General features: G+C 40.2%; 1 protein-coding gene across 1 annotated transcript; it reads left to right on the top strand.

Annotated features, from left to right (window-relative positions):
- The first annotated feature begins 1,869 nt into the window (after positions 1-1,869).
- On the top strand, positions 1,870-13,684 carry arf2a (ARF GTPase 2a). Its single transcript, XM_066698635.1, has 5 exons — positions 1,870-1,974; positions 8,755-8,927; positions 9,180-9,290; positions 9,414-9,538; positions 9,859-13,684. The coding sequence occupies exons 2-5, from the start codon at positions 8,783-8,785 to the stop codon at positions 10,018-10,020; spliced, it is 543 nt and encodes a 180-aa protein (XP_066554732.1). The 5' UTR covers positions 1,870-1,974; positions 8,755-8,782; the 3' UTR covers positions 10,021-13,684.
- Positions 13,685-15,961: the final 2,277 nt, after the last annotated feature.

Genomic DNA, 15,961 nt, shown 5'->3' with positions numbered 1-15,961 from the left:
AGGACAGATAGTAGTCGGAAATTTGTGGGCACACTGTGTCGTGGACACTGAAGGGCTCTTCCTGCCGAGGACTGTACTGCAATGATTGTGTCCAGAAAGGTACAACATAATGGACGGATGTGAAAACTAGCACACAATAATTAGACCTAAATCCTGACTGACCAATATATTCTGTTACTAAAGTATTTTAATGCAAAATAAATACATAATCAAAAAATAAAATATAAAAAAATACATGCAAATATGCTTTTTAGTATACAGTTTATTCCTACGTATGTTTTACAAAGAAACATGCCATCGTTCTGCAATGTAGAACATTAATTTATTTTGATGTTGACTTATATTGCTGTTGCATACACTGTCTATCTGTTCTAGAATAAACAGGTGTCCATTTAAGATAGGAACTCCAATATAATCAGAAGAAAAACTCGTACTACTCATACGGGACATATAGGGAGGGACACCCCGCCACCTAGTGGGCAGAGAGCAATCTACCTATAACACAGTTGGTGTTTCTTTTCTTTTCTTTTTTTTTTGAGAGTTTGTTTTCTGTAGAAACTAATTCTATGGCTGGCTGGTGTCTTTGCCTTTGCCTTTGGTTCTATGACTCCGGGAAGACTCATTACTATGTGTTTTCTCTGGATTATCTGGATTAACACAGGAGGTCTTCCTTTGATTGTACCCCAGGAGCCAAAATAAGGTTTGGGGCAGGTGTTCCTGTCAGAGCCTGTTTATCCTGTTCTGAGATATTCCTAGAGCACAGACCCAATGCCTTTCTACAGTCACACACACATCATACAGTACAGAATACACACACAAAAAAAAAACAAATATACAAGATACAGCATATTTGACAACTCTATATTCCACAGTAACTACTGTCTCTTGCTGATTTTGCAATTCCTTAACAGCAACGCCCATTGCAAAACTTCTCACAAGTGTGTATCTTCTTGATTTCAGAAACTCACACTCTTGGTGTTACTTTGTGAACAAAAACTACTAACATGAGGTACCCGAGTAGTATGAATGTATGGTTAGCTCAGGGTTATGTTTGTGGGTTGGTTATGGGGCATTTTAAAATTAAGATTCGAGTTATGGCTAGCCTGGTGTTAATATGGCCATGTAAAACCAGCTCTATGAGTCTTAGGTTGTTGATGGAATTGTATACACACACACTTACATTGTTTGATCAAAGTGATACCTGGCAACTGAACAACACTACAGAAAAACTAAATTAAGAACTATTTTTACTTTGGGGAAAACAAGTGAAAATCTTAATCATATCATATGTTATGAACAAACTCATCCCTTGAAACTAAGAAAGGTCTATTGTGCTCCCCTCTGGTTACTGAAGTGGTATGTCACCCACGCTCTCCTCACATCACTCACACCCAGCTGCTAACTTTAGCGCAGGCTGAATTTACAATTTATACAGCGGCGTTCCTGGCCACGCCCATCCTTTAAAAAAAGATAGGCCAGTTCTGGTGTCATTTATCGAGTTTTTCTTATTCTTATTGGTTGAAAAAGTCAATGACACTGGAACACTAGGTAAAGACGAAAAACATGTCATTGTGTTGCTACGTCACAGTAACAGTAACTGGTGGTACTGAGGTTGGCTCCAGGGAAGGCGGTGGCTTTGGACTCGTTGGAAGTTTTAACATGTCACCTAGCCCGAGTCCGGAAAAGGGACAGTGGAGGGCGGGGATTAGCCGACCCTCTGGAAGTCTGACTCAGTCTTTCATTTTGTAGGCAAAGCCCGAACCCCCCGTCACCCACAATGCAACCAGGCTCTCTGATAGGCTAACAGCAGCGATGGGCAGGGCTTTAGGGACACTATTACAGATCCGATTGGCCAAAGCGACTCAGGTGGGCGGAGTCCATGACGCGTCTGTCTTTCGGCCTGTGGAAGACGCCATTTTGTTGTCAGCGGTGAAGCGGAGCGAGAGAGAAAGATCGAGAAGCCGCGATTCTGAGGTAAGTACAAAAACAGCCCTTACGTTTTGTTGTGGTGTAGAGCTGCTTTAAAACCCCTGCACCGAGTTAGTTGGATATCTATCCATTGTCCGATTGAAAATGCATTGATAGGAGCTTCCCTGGCGCTACCGCAGTAGACGCGGTCAGGCTAATGGCAAACGCCACTACGAGTAGCTACACCACTGAACTCCACTACTTGTTTTTCCTCAAAGACATACCATCATGTCGTAAAAATACATTAAATATGTAGTTCAGTGTTTTCCTATAATTCTTAAATATGTTATAACAAAATTTGATTGTTTTTCTACTTGAGCCACAGTATCTACAATCAGTTTTTTTTAGAAAGAATATACGGGCTTAGTGTTGGTCGGGAGTAGTGTCATGGCCTATCGGCCGGGTTTTGTCCGTAGAAAAGGCATTTCCTCATACAGCAGAGGGGGAAAACAACCGCCTCGATATGTTGCCGTAATCTGCCGTGTCCTGGTGGTTTATTACTTTACCACACACACCCTAGTTATTGCTTCCCCGATGGCAGGATAGGCCTTATGGCAGATTTCCCAACCCTGAGCAGTCTTGATCTATAACAGGTTTATGTAAAATAGGCCTCGGTGAAGATTTCCCAACCCTGTGCCGTCTTGATCTATTACAGATCATTTTACAGGTTTTACGTAAAATAGGCCTCGGTGAAAATGGCCCAACCCTGTGCCGTCTTGATCTATTACCAGATCATTATATGGGTTTTAGTCCTTTTCCGATCTGTAACCCAGTGTGCTAGTTACAGGTTAGATATGCAATTGGTGTCAATATGTGCGGTGCACAATCTGCGACACGATCTTTCATTATACTTGTGAGTAGAACAGGTTTATAACGAAAAAGCCTAAATTGGATCCCTTTTTTGTACTCCGAGTCTGAAGGTAATAAATAAAAAACTTAAATGTATATTTTCTATTTGTAAACGCATTGTATTGTTCAACATACATGTTTTTGTAATGACACACGTCTCTATAATCACCTAATGAAATATTTGCTGTAGTTTTCATACTCTACCATTGTCCCTGTCCCCCATACGTCATCTTTATATGTGCACTGCAATACCAGCTTTTCTTGTAAATTGTGAAAATCCAGTATTGGTATTTTAGTACTTAGAAAACAAATACATTGGGTCATACTTATTTTTTGATGCATGTGAAGAACAGATTACAAGTCAAAGCACCATAGCCTCCATCTGTGGTTTTACACTTACAGCTGTTAGGGCATAGCTTTTTTGAAAGTGTTGTAACTAATGTCTGTATATGGAGTATGTTAAAACCATTGCAGTATTTCTTCATCTTTTGCACTACTCTGGTGATTGTAGGTTTAGTTTTCTTTTTGTTTTGCAGATCATACTGCATTGAGCAGTGGATTTTGTGTTAAACAGGGTTTGAGCTCTCCAATTCAGTTCTCACACATCACATTCAAGGTCATATTTCAGATTAAGCAGATATTTGACTTGTGTTAGTCTGACTACTTCTTCCTGCTTTGAGATTCATGACAATCTACTACATCCCAATCCCATCACCGCATTAGAGACGGATGCTGACATGTTTGCTTCTACCTGTTCAGAAAGATATTTGAAACTGCTGTGCTCGGTTTCTTTTGGAGTCAGTTTCCTTTGTTTAATTTTTTTTACCTCTAATATTTGTTATCTCCGTGGTAAGAATGGGCCAGTCTTTGCTTTGTTTGTTGAATTGCACTGTGCAGCCAGCAGAGATCTTATCATGTGATTTTGCTCCAGTCTCCTGGAAGGGAGGTGGTTCATACTTGAGTAGATCAGCCAGCACTTCTGTCTGCAAACAGTTTGTAATAAGTTGTGGAACACCTGCTGGTTTTAGCAGGAATGTTTGCTTTTAGAAATGCAGTTACTTGGTAACAACAGTTGATCTAGTATGCTAGTATTGTGAAGGAAGTTGCTCATGGTGTATTGTGACATAGCTTACAGTCATAGCTTCCAGGACTTCAAGGAATTTGTTCTGTAGGTTTTTGCTCTGCTGGCTGACATCATGTTTCCAGCCGACCCCTGCTGGAGGGATGTTTGAGTAGATTTTAGTTGGGATTTATGGGTCATGTTGAAATGTGAGTTAATGACAAGGATTTGTTTGTCTTATGTCTGAAATAGCCTGATAGAATATCCAAGATTTTTCTCTTAATATCTCCAACAATGTTTTTATGCAATGGAATAATGCTACAGTATACCTTGAAACCTTCAGAGAATATTGAATCCACAGAAAAATTATATATATTTTTTGCTTTAATTACCACTGAATGATAATGGAGTGGATAAAATATTCTAAAAAGTTAAAGGTCGAAAAATTAAATCTTGCCCTTTTAAGCCGATTTTCTCTTCACTTAAACTTCCAAAAGGGGGAGGTTCTATGAAAAATAATATTCAGAAAAACACTTAAATGCTAAGTATAGGCATTCCCCAGCTTAAGTGACACCCAACGTATGTACATTTTAACTTTACATTAAATGTTCCCATAGGCCCCATTATCAAAATTTCATATATTTTTTTTAATTAAAATTTTTAATTGTAACGCAAGTTTCCTACTTACGTGTAGAGTTTGGATCAGAATTCGGGGATCGTCTGTAGTGTGACCTATTGTTTCTAAACCCAATTTGTAATTTTTACACACCTTTACATTGCTTCAAATGGACATGAGCTAGGCAGATGTCATTCACTAATATTAAACTTTATTTTATTGCTTTCTTAAATGTATGTTTTTGTATCTAAGTGAATTAGATTCTGCCTTTACTGTATGTAGAAAAGAACATGAGATACTAAATATAAAACATTGAAACAGTTAAATAAATTGTCAATTATCTGGAGGAATCAAAATTCCAGTTTAAAGAAGCTGTCTGTTCTATTGCTAATTCAAAGCTTTCACAAAACAAATCTTCAGGGAATGCATTCTGGTGTGAAAAAAAACAGGAAGTAGAGAAGTTTTAATAATTGTTTAAATTTAAAGGCAATCGTGATTATCCTCTGGCATTATTTGATGCATATTTATAAAAACAGGAAATCGAAGGGGAAAATACTTTTAGTAGAGAAGTGAGATTAGACACATGATCAGTTCTTTATGATTTAGCATTTGTATTGTTTGAACAGGGAGCACTGAGCAGAAATGGTCAATCCAGCAGATTACAGGATAATGAACATGGCCAGTTTGAATTTCAAAATGGTTGCATTTGCAGGTTGCTCCAAGATTTTTTTATGAAAGTTACTATTCACAAACTGAAGATGAAATGCAAAAAAAGGATACTCAACAAATAAGTAACAATTTTGATGTCAAGTATAAAAGTGCATTTATGGCATTTCAAAAAAGGTGGGCATTTCATTTTATTACATGTTGTGGTCCGGTTGTTGTCGTAGCAGAACGGACCAATCCATTCAGCCACCTCTCAGAGAGACTAAAGACACTCAAGGTCACAGGAGTGTGTGCCCTGTCTTCTGTCAATAATTTATCTGCAATCGCCTTAGTAAATAATAATAATGATGATAAATAGTCTCCATAGAGCGGTTTTAGAAACATTGTAACTCGCAACATTGTTCTAGTCTGAAAGCATTCTCCCACAGACTGTGCGGATGGATGCCGATCATTGTTGGCACTTGGTTTATTGGCCTTCTGGACACTGAAGGGAATTTGCTGCAGTGTATTATTTTTCTTCACATAGTGACGTGACCCCCTCTTTTCTAGTGTGTGTGCGCGTGTGTGTCAGCGTCTGTTACCGCAGTGCTTGCCAAGCACATTTCTTTGGACAGAAATGAAATATTTTCTGTGTTTGCTCACCACCTGAATCTCCAAAAGAGAATGCAGGGTAAGCTTTACATTGAACATGGCTTCCTTTATGACTTTACCATCACTCTTTTTACATGTATAAAATGGGTCATCAGGGCCCATGTTGAACATAAGGTGAGCAGTTTGCTGTATGACTGCAGTATAGCACTTTTGAAAAAATAGTTTCTTCTATTTAAAATGGAAGTTCCACACTTAATCTACTGTTGTTAATTTGTTTAGTCGTTTCCAGAAGTAGGCTATTGTTAAGAGCAGAAAAAAATTATTAACCAAAAATAGTTGTACACAAGTTGTCATTGTCCCCTCGATCTAAGCAATATATAGAATTTTACAGTCTTGTTTCTTTGGTTTGTTTCCTGAAATTGTAAGCTTCCAGAGGTGTGTATAATGGAAGCCATCAGACAGGCTTTTCAGTGCCATTATAAAGATTGAGACTTCGTTGCTGGAACTCCCTTCTGTGTCATTCTTCTCTTTGACATTTCTGACAAAGCAAAATGTTAAGGGGGTCTAGTCTAGCAAGTGAGCAAATAAGCATAATTACATTATCTTAATATTTATACCTTTTAATTTAGTACTCGAGTGGTTATTTGAAGCTAAGCATACTTCTTGGAGATTCTATAGCTCCTTGTCACTGGCAAAAATGTAGTAATGGTTATATTTATGCATCTATTGCATATGTGGCTTGCTGTAAGGTCTTAATTTCTCCGGCTGCCATTCTACTGAGATTCTTGTGTTCTTGTCTTTCGTGACTTAGTGGATACCTGGGTCTGTGTGACACTGTCCTTAAAGTGAACGGCCTCAGGCTTAATGTGTTCTAAAGGTATTTGTTAATTTGCTCAAATGTTTATGCAGTATTTCCATCTAGCAGTGAGAGAGGTTTGAGATGTCCCTTGATCTGTTCTGCGCACAATTAATGAGCCACTGCCATGTGGTAGGACCCAACAGCAATTCAGTCAGGTGTGGTAGAGGTGAAGGGAGTTTTTTAAAGTCATATGAATAGTTTTTCTTCCTCCCCATTGAAAGAGAATGCATTGCAATGTGTGGATTTGAAAAATGCATTGTGAAGCATGTAGTATTTTGTTATAACTAATGGCTTTCTCTTTGGTCTTGGAGAATGGACTGCAATCCCAGTCAAATAAGAAACGGGATGAACTGATGTAGCCTCTTGAGGGACGCTTAACTTTTTTCTGTGTGTGTAGAATGTAGCTTTTTATAGAGGCCTTGGTTTTAGTGGTGGGGGCTGAGGCTTCTGTGGGAATGAACACAGTGTGTTCCTTTTGACCACTTATATATCACTGATTTGGCCTCTGCTTGGATTTCACTATTATTGGGGAATTCATTTTACCTAATTTCTGAGGGGTGTAATATGGAGTTAAATGGTCATGTAGTGAACTAGCCGTGTCGTGTGTGTGTTTGTGTGTGCCCCCTTTCCCTCTCTGAAGTGTTCAACCCGGCATGCCAAGCCCTTGTTAACTCCTTTAACTAGAAAGCCATTTATTTCTCGTTAGGTTAAGGATACTTGATGGACACGCCATCGTTTTTGGATATACTGTCCACTTGGGGAAAAATTAAATGGTGGATGAAAGAAATGGCTTTGCCACAAAATAGTCCCAGAAGAGTCAGTCACCTAGAACCTCAAATTTGCACAGGTTTGGGACAGTCCTGTTGAAGGTTGAAGTTTTATTTTTTACATTTGCATTAACATTGTAAGACCAGTAAGAGTTTGTTTTATATATACACAAGGAAGATTCAGATCTAAAAGTTAGGTGTTCTAGTTTAGTAGACTAACGTAGTATAACTAAAGGTTAATGCAATGTCTCAGAAATACTAAACTACTAGTCTAAACCGCAACCATCCTTCTGTGACTGAAAGCAGAAACATTGTATTACTTACTCACAGAACATTACTGACAAGATTTATCAGTTGGCATCTTCAAAGGCACGCTTAAGTGACAGTACTGTTTTTATCCCCTCTAAACTTTCACACTCGACTGAGTTTTAGAAGACAGACCATCTCTCCCTCTCTCTCTAACCCCCCTCCCTCGTTCTCTCACTGCTGATTAATTCAGAGCATTGTATCCTTTTGCAGGTGTAGTGTTACCTGCCCCATTTTCCTTCCCAGCTGTTTTTCCCAGAGTGCTGTATCTTCTTTCTGTCAGGTTGCCTAGTAACATTAGTGGTTTTGTTAAGGCTGTTTAATGTTTTTTTTATTATATCATAAAACTCCTGAATTAGGCTACATTTCAGCTTATCTTTAGGCCTCTTTTCATTCTATTAAATAAGCTGGGGGGGTTGAAGAAAGCCTACTGTAAAACCAGCCCCACCTTAAATCGTTTGATTTAAGTACATTTTCCTGTGTTAAAACATGTTATCAGACTACATCTTCTGGGTTTCCACGGCCATGTAACCTGCACCTAGAGCCAAAACCTGTTCTTGTGTAAACTAAGTTCCAGTTCAGCATAGTTTTATGACACTGCCAGACTGGACATCCCTGTTTTGTTAAGGACACAAAGTAAAAGCCTATTTTTTTTTTTAATACTGCTGTGTGGAGTCGGTAGTTTATTGATTTAGAGACAAGCTGGATTCAATGTGCTTTTGTTCAGTTCATCACAAAAGCTCAGTATGAAGACACTATAGCTATGCATTGAGCGATCAAGACACCACTGTGTTTGGTTTGGCAAGAGACAATTTATCAGTCGACTTCATTAATCAACATATTGGATTCAATGTAAGTAGAAAACTAAACTGCCCTTTCACTGTTATAAAGCCCTGGTTGCTGATTTTTAGCATGGTTTAAATAATTTTTCATTCTCAGTTTGTTAACAAAGGGGGACCCTGTAGTTATAAACTTTCTAAAGTAATGCACATGCAGTGTCACTGCAAGTCTGTTACAAATAAACTGAACTGCTGTCTAAATCCCTCCCCCCACCCCTCTTTTTCTCCTCTAGGTAGTGTAATAAACATATACAACCAACCATGGGTGTGTTTCATAGTTTGTTCAAGGGGTTATTTGGGAAGAAGGAGATGAGAATCCTGATGGTGGGACTTGATGCTGCAGGAAAGACCACTATCCTGTACAAGCTCAAGCTAGGCGAGATAGTGACCACCATCCCCACAATCGGTGAGTCCTGTGTGCTGTCCTCACCTTCCTTCTTTGTCCCTTATGTGCTCTCCAGCCCTTATGAAGGAAAAATGTTATTCTTATCCACCAGCAAATGCCTTGAGAAGAGATCTGGTTTGTCCTTAAGAGCCACCCGTCAAGGCACTGAACCTCATCCCTTACTGTCCCTGATCTCAAGTAGATGTAAAAAGGAATGGTTGCTCTGAAAGTCTACTGTGACCGCTGATCTTGTGCTTTCTCCTCTGCTTGTAGGTTTCAATGTAGAAACGGTAGAATACAAGAACATCAGCTTCACGGTCTGGGATGTCGGTGGTCAAGATAAAATCAGACCATTGTGGCGTCACTACTTCCAGAACACACAAGGTAAGGATCTCCTGCCCTGGCGTCTTGTGTACACAGAATACCCTTGAAAGCTGCCCCTGCCTCAGAGGGGTTTTGCAGGCCACTTAGTCCGTACATGATGGGTTTCATTCTCTCTCCACACAGGGCTGATCTTTGTGGTGGACAGTAACGACAGAGAGCGAGTGAACGAGGCGCGGGAGGAGCTGTGCAGGATGCTGGCTGAGGACGAGCTACGAGACGCTGTGTTACTTGTGTTCGCAAACAAACAGGTGAGTGCCTTCTGCCTCTAGCACTGCGATGCTGTCTCCTACGATCCTTTGTCCCAATTCCTGCTAATTATCTGTAAAAGGCAGCATTTGCCCGACAAATGTTTTACAGTGTGAAATTTTGGGTTCGCTTATTTTAGGAGGTGGTGTACTCTAGCTGCAAATCTGTCCATCTGCAAAGTGTAATTGAGTAGGTGAACTGTGTTTCAGTGATTCACAGAAAGACATGGTATAAACCTCTGTTATATCTGAAGTAGCATCTGGTGAGTCGTTAGACATGGAGTGATTTGAATGGTGGCTAAGCGCTGTTTCTCCCTGCCCAGGATTTGCCGAATGCCATGAACGCAGCAGAGATCACAGACAAGCTGGGCTTGCACTCCCTGCGCCAGCGGACCTGGTACATCCAGGCGACCTGCGCCACCAGCGGTGACGGGCTCTACGAGGGGCTGGACTGGCTCTCCAACCAGCTCAAGAACCAGAAATGATCCATTCCAGAGTCAGTGTGATGGGGGGAGCACTAGCACTGGCCCCAGCCTCCTTGCTCCCACCCTGCCCCCGATCTAGCCCTCTCTGTCTACCCTCTGTACCCCCTCCTGCTGGGGCCCTGGCTGGTGCAGCCCTGCACATGGGTGTGTGTGCGTGCGTGTGAGTGAGTGTGTCTGTGTGTTTGTGAACCGGGAGTGGGAGCAGCCCTCGCGTGCCTTACACACCTTCCGCGAAAATAGCAATTTGGCTCTCTGAGCAGTTCAGTCCTGGCCTGGCACATGACATGTTGACTTGGGCTCACGGCAGCGTGGTTTTCAGAAGCAAAGAAAGAACAAGGATGCAGTGTCATCTTAAAAACCTGATTTAGACCACCAGTGTTCGAATGTTCAACAGACACGCATTTGTTTAAATGCTGGTTTGTGGCTCCCTTTAAAAATCACACTGTAACCTGTATCAGGTTGAAAAATAAAGAAATAAATGAAAGCTTCATCCAAGATCCTTCTGTGCTTCATTTGAAAATCATGCTTTTTTTAGCTTTGTAACTAAAATTAACTTAAAGCTCTGGTTCTCTTACAAACACTACCTGCCTTTTTTCCTCCCTGCAAAAGAGACCATGAAGCACAAGTCAGCTTTGGAGTTTTGTTTTTTTGCCATTCATTCAGCTGTTCAGTTTGCGTGAAATTAAAAGCTTCAGTTTTGTCCCTTAACATCTCAAACAGCTGGTTGCTTTTTCTTCCTGATCCTTAAAGAGCTGAAGCCCCCTTGATCTTCCTTATAGCAATTCACAAAGCAAAGTGCAAATTAATTAAAAAAAAGTTTAAAAGAAAACAAAAAACAGCTGTATAGTTTTTCATTCCTAGACTGATTAATAATGCAATGAAAGACCTATAGGGTTAGTGATGACCAGCATCAAGAGAAGACTTGCTGTATTCCGCTGTACTGTAAGGTTAGGCCTTTTAAGTGGAGGATAATGGGCATCCAAGATATGTAGCATTTTATTTATTTTAACTTTGAAGGACAGTGCTTTGCTAGCCAATGGTAGTTTGCTTTCCATTTTCAAAATGTAACCTGGTTCCAATTAGTTATTAAATGGATAAACAGATAATGTAGTTGGTACTCATCAGGAACATTGCTGAAATAATACGATCCAGGTATTCGAGACACTGCACTTAAGGGTTTGTACATAATGTGTACACTAAAATACAGTAAAGGGAAGATTGTTGGCGATGGTCTTAATCAGAGAGAAAATTACAACCCAGTTTGTTAAAATTGAGGTTACTGTCAGTGCTTCATTTATTCAAATGTTGGTGCTTCTGTAAGTGTGGCAACCTGTGACATTGGTTAAGTAGGATTCAAAGGCCATCATGTCCTAGAGAACCGTAGGAAAAATCCAGGGGCTCCAGTGTGGCATCTCTGGTAAAGGTCTCTACTTGGAGTTCAGAATGAGTCACAGAGCCTGGAGGTGGTTTGTTGGAATCCGTGCCGTGCTTTGTGCTTTCCGTGGAGCAATTGGATGACCTGGTAAAACACGTCTTGGAACACATGTGTTTGCGGTCTCCAACTCTTCCAGGTTGGTGGTGTTATGGTGGGTTGATACCAGTAGTAATTGGCTATTCAAAAGTAGGCACTACACAGGGGGAGTGGGTTGGGGGGGGGGGTGGAATGTAAACTGTTGATTGTAAGTTAAAAAAAATAAAAATAAACTACATGGTGACACAGGCAGGACATCTCAGTGCTGTCAGACCACAACGCGCTTGCATCTTGTTTGTCATTTGAAATCTACATATATAGTCATGAATTTACTTATTCATCTCTTTTTATTGAAGCCACTTGGATGCTTCTGGTAATAAATTCTCCATTGCCACCTCAGTAGTTTGGCTCGTTATTGAGGGATGGCTCTTTGTGTCTCCATCACATACTTTCCTCTCTGTAATAGGTAGTTGAGAACTTTGACAGCTTTCTTTTTTTGTCGTCTCTGAAGAAACCCCTTTGTCCACGTTGCTTTTTTGGGGATGTGATCTGGATTCGGTTTACAGCAATTCCAGAATCCAGAGCCATGTGGAAAAATGCAATAATCGGCGTGCTCGTTGCAGTCGGAGTATGTTTAAGCACAGCAGGGTCCGGGCACAGAGAGGCCTTTCCAGAGAGCTGCTCCCACTCTGTTTTCTGTTTGTTTTTTTGTTCTGTTTTTTATTTTAATTTTTTTACGGAATATCCGAGTCCCAGCGGCATGTGCTGCTGAGGCGAGGTGTAACCATTGCAATGAAATTCAAAACTAACCCGTAATGTCTTGTTTAAGTAGGGGAGGGGGGGAGGGTGGTGTTGTGGTTAGCTGGGCAATTAAGGGGGAAGTGGGGCTGATGCTATGACTATTGAAGTGCGTGTGTGACTTCTGGAAGACCACTGCTGAGGCAGAGGTCCTGGGCTCAAAAAGGTTCACTACTCTTTCATCTGTCTTCATTGTGTTCAAATGACCGCTGTATTTTCATTATGACAATAAGGAACTGGCCTGTTTTATACCATATTGCTGCCATTGCTGCACAGTTGTTCATTTGCTGATCTAAGCAGAGGTTTTTCACTGTGGCAACCATGTAGACACCCCGCTGGTCCTCTGTTGAGTACACCTGTTAGGTTCAGTCGCCTGTTTTATAAATCCCCTTGGCCTCTTCATTTCCAGCTTGACCTAAGCCACTTTCCATTTATTGGTCATTGAAAGGTAGAATGTGGAGTTTCATTAATACACACTTGTAACCTTTGGAAGACCAAATATAAGGCTTCATTTTCCAATTTGGTAATGCTACGGAGCAATCGCAGAATAGAAGGAGCTTGTGCACAGTTGGCACAGCCTTGAAACAGACCTCATTGCAATAAAGCAAAACCCAGTTCTGCAGAGGACTCCCAAATCTGTGCTGTACCGGCTTTCCGTAGTGGGGCAGGGAAATCGCGCGTCTCTCAAATCAAGGAGCGGTGCATCATGATCTGGCTCTTGATATCTCCCTGTGTCAAATGAGCTGCATGTCGGCAGAAGCCATTCTTAATATCATATCGCAACAGTTACTCTGAATTCAAACATGCGTAGCTTGGATTCTTATTCATAGGTTGAAACCCAATCCATGCAGTCTGAATATCCAGGAAAAAGAAAGGCCCAGGCTGTTGTACATTTATGACTGGACAACTGCAGTTCATTTCCAAAATGCACCAACCTTCCAAGTGTGTACAAGGGACATGACACTTGTAACGCACAACTCAAAGATCATCTTTATTTCCTTTTCTGGCCATTATCATTTGTTTCATTTGTCCACCATGAAAATATAGCCATAGCGCAAAGATTTGTTTTTAATTATTTGGTTCCGAGACAAGTTAAGAATACATATATAAACGTAAACCTACAAATAAATAAATAAATAATATATATATATATATATATATATATATATATATATATATATATATATAATATTAACTAGACTGGTTTAATTTACCCTTGTTCAAATGTGAAGCTTTAAGTGAAAAATAATTTCTGTAAAAGTTGACAATATGAAAAAAAAAAAAGGTTATTTTTCCTCCCTAAAAAGTTTTTTTTTTTTTCACCCCCCCTTTTTTTCACCATCTTGTAACTCATCTGAGAAATGCACTATAATAAAGAGATCTCTATTACAATAATTTCTCCAGGCATTTGGATGTACATTTATTTCATGTTTTTATTTTATTTTAAAGGTTGGTCTTGAATGTAATTACCTAATGTATGGAGCTTATGGTTTCTTCATTAAGTTTGATAATGGGTGGTAAATTGAAGTGAACAAAACAAACTATTCTAGACCAGCCTTTGTTTATTTGCCCTGGTTTCATTCTCCCTCCATACTAGGTTTTCTGATCGTTCTCTTTTTTTCATGATTGGTTTCGCTTAGATAACTGGGAGATCACAAATAACCCACTGTCATGTGAACCCTAATGGTGAGCATAATACCTGCAAATTATTGACCAATATTACCAGAACTAATTTGACAAATCCACCTTTTTAAATACAAACTGAAGTCTACACTTGCAGTGTGTTGCGCTCCAATTGTACCTTCATGTAATTGAGAACGCAAATGCAATGCTCATCTGTATAGACCCCGCCTTAAACTAATTTTCCATTTCAACTGGAGACCTGAGGCTCAACCTTGAGTCATCGCCCTGCCTCTGGAGCGCCTCGCCCTGCCACGAACAACCGCTTTGAGACAGAGAGAGAAACGCCGCGTAGTGTCGGCTACTGGCCTGCAAGCGGCCGTTTCCGCACTGTGAATTGGTCATGTAGCTTCATTTGTCAGCTTTAAAATGAAATCTAACTCGCCGGCTCTGCTCAGTGTTTGGTAGCTCTGTCTCCCTCTGCTGGCATGTCTCTTATGTGATGAAACCAGGTATTCCTGTTCTCGACAGGTGTGGAGCAAGGTGAGGATGCCCTCATGTATTCAGCATAAACTTCCAGCTCTGCAGCTACAGTGTTATTTGATATATAAATGTATAAAAACGTTCATAAAGCGCGACAGAGAAATGCTGATGCTGGTGGGTATATGTAATTGAATCTAGGGATTTCTTTTTTTGGTCTCAATTTTGGCTCAGTACCAAAGATGAGTAACGTGTTACTGTACTGCGTGCGGTTGTTACCACAATACACCCAACACCACATCCCTCTTCAAAAAGACTGCACCACAGACCCCGCACTGAGAGCCACTGAGTTTTTGCATATATTATAATTATTTTACAACCAGCTTGTGAATACAGTTGTCGGCACATATAATTGCTGGCATTCATCTTTTGAGCACTGTAATACTGGACAACCCACCAATATCCACCATCACATGGAAGAGGAATGAGCAGGTGTAACGGTAATGTGTTATCCATTTTGAAAGAGAGAGAAAAGTACATTTTCAAAAGCTCTTGGTTTCCTTTATCCTTTCCCCCAACAAAGTCTACAAGCAACAATGATATCTAGAATTAGTGCATGGGACAGTTTTTGTTCATGATATATTAGTGGATAAGTATATGGTAGTTTGCAGGTCAGCAGTGATGGTTTGATCCCTGTGTTCACGCCATGACCTCGAATTAACCCGTTCAGATGCCAAGATGGAGGTGTTCTGCAGACTTAGTTTTGTGCTCGTAATACTTCTCTTCAGATTTTTACAAACATACATACAGCATTCAGATACACTGAAATACAGACGGTATCAAGAACTTACCAAAATGTGTGGTTTTAATGTCATAAAGTTAGTGGTATTGTGGTGGCCGAGTTATGGCTAGTGCCATGCCAATGTACTTAAGGATGGAAACATTATTGAATGAATATCCAATGTTATCATGTTGTTATTATGGTTATTTTCTTAATTATTTGATTAATTCTTAAAATAAAAAAGAGGTTTGTTGCAAAGCAATATTATCGAGGGTGGCATTGTGCTTTGGCCACATTTAACGATGTAAACATGGTAAAAACATCCCCTATGATACGCCCACACCCCCATATCTCCTACAAGGCTTTATTCCACAGGACCCTCCTGTCCCATAGGACACTCTCCATGTCCTTCACCCCTGTCCCCTAAGACATGCAGTGCCACTTTACACACTACATGAGTGATATACTCTAATGACTGATACACTAAATTGAAGTCTACATACACGACTATCCCTACATACACATACTCATATCACTGCTTTTGAGGCACTGCTATTATCTCCACTGATCACATGTGTGTTACAATCAGCTGCTCACTTATGTTTGACGCGATAGGACATAGGTCAAATGGACAATGATTATATCAGAAGAACAGAGTAATAATAAATAACAATATTAAACGACTTCATCATGCTGTCTGGTCATTTTAATTGAACAATAAAGCAAACGTATTATCAGTATTAGGGCCGAAATATTGAAGTTGCTATCTGCTGTGAGTGATGGACTAGGTT

This window comes from Amia ocellicauda, chromosome 3, assembly GCF_036373705.1.
Source record: "Amia ocellicauda isolate fAmiCal2 chromosome 3, fAmiCal2.hap1, whole genome shotgun sequence".
Taxonomy (NCBI): Eukaryota; Metazoa; Chordata; class Actinopteri; order Amiiformes; family Amiidae; genus Amia; species Amia ocellicauda.
The sequence above is the reverse complement of the archived record's forward strand: the minus strand, read 5'-3'. Positions and strand labels throughout refer to the sequence as shown.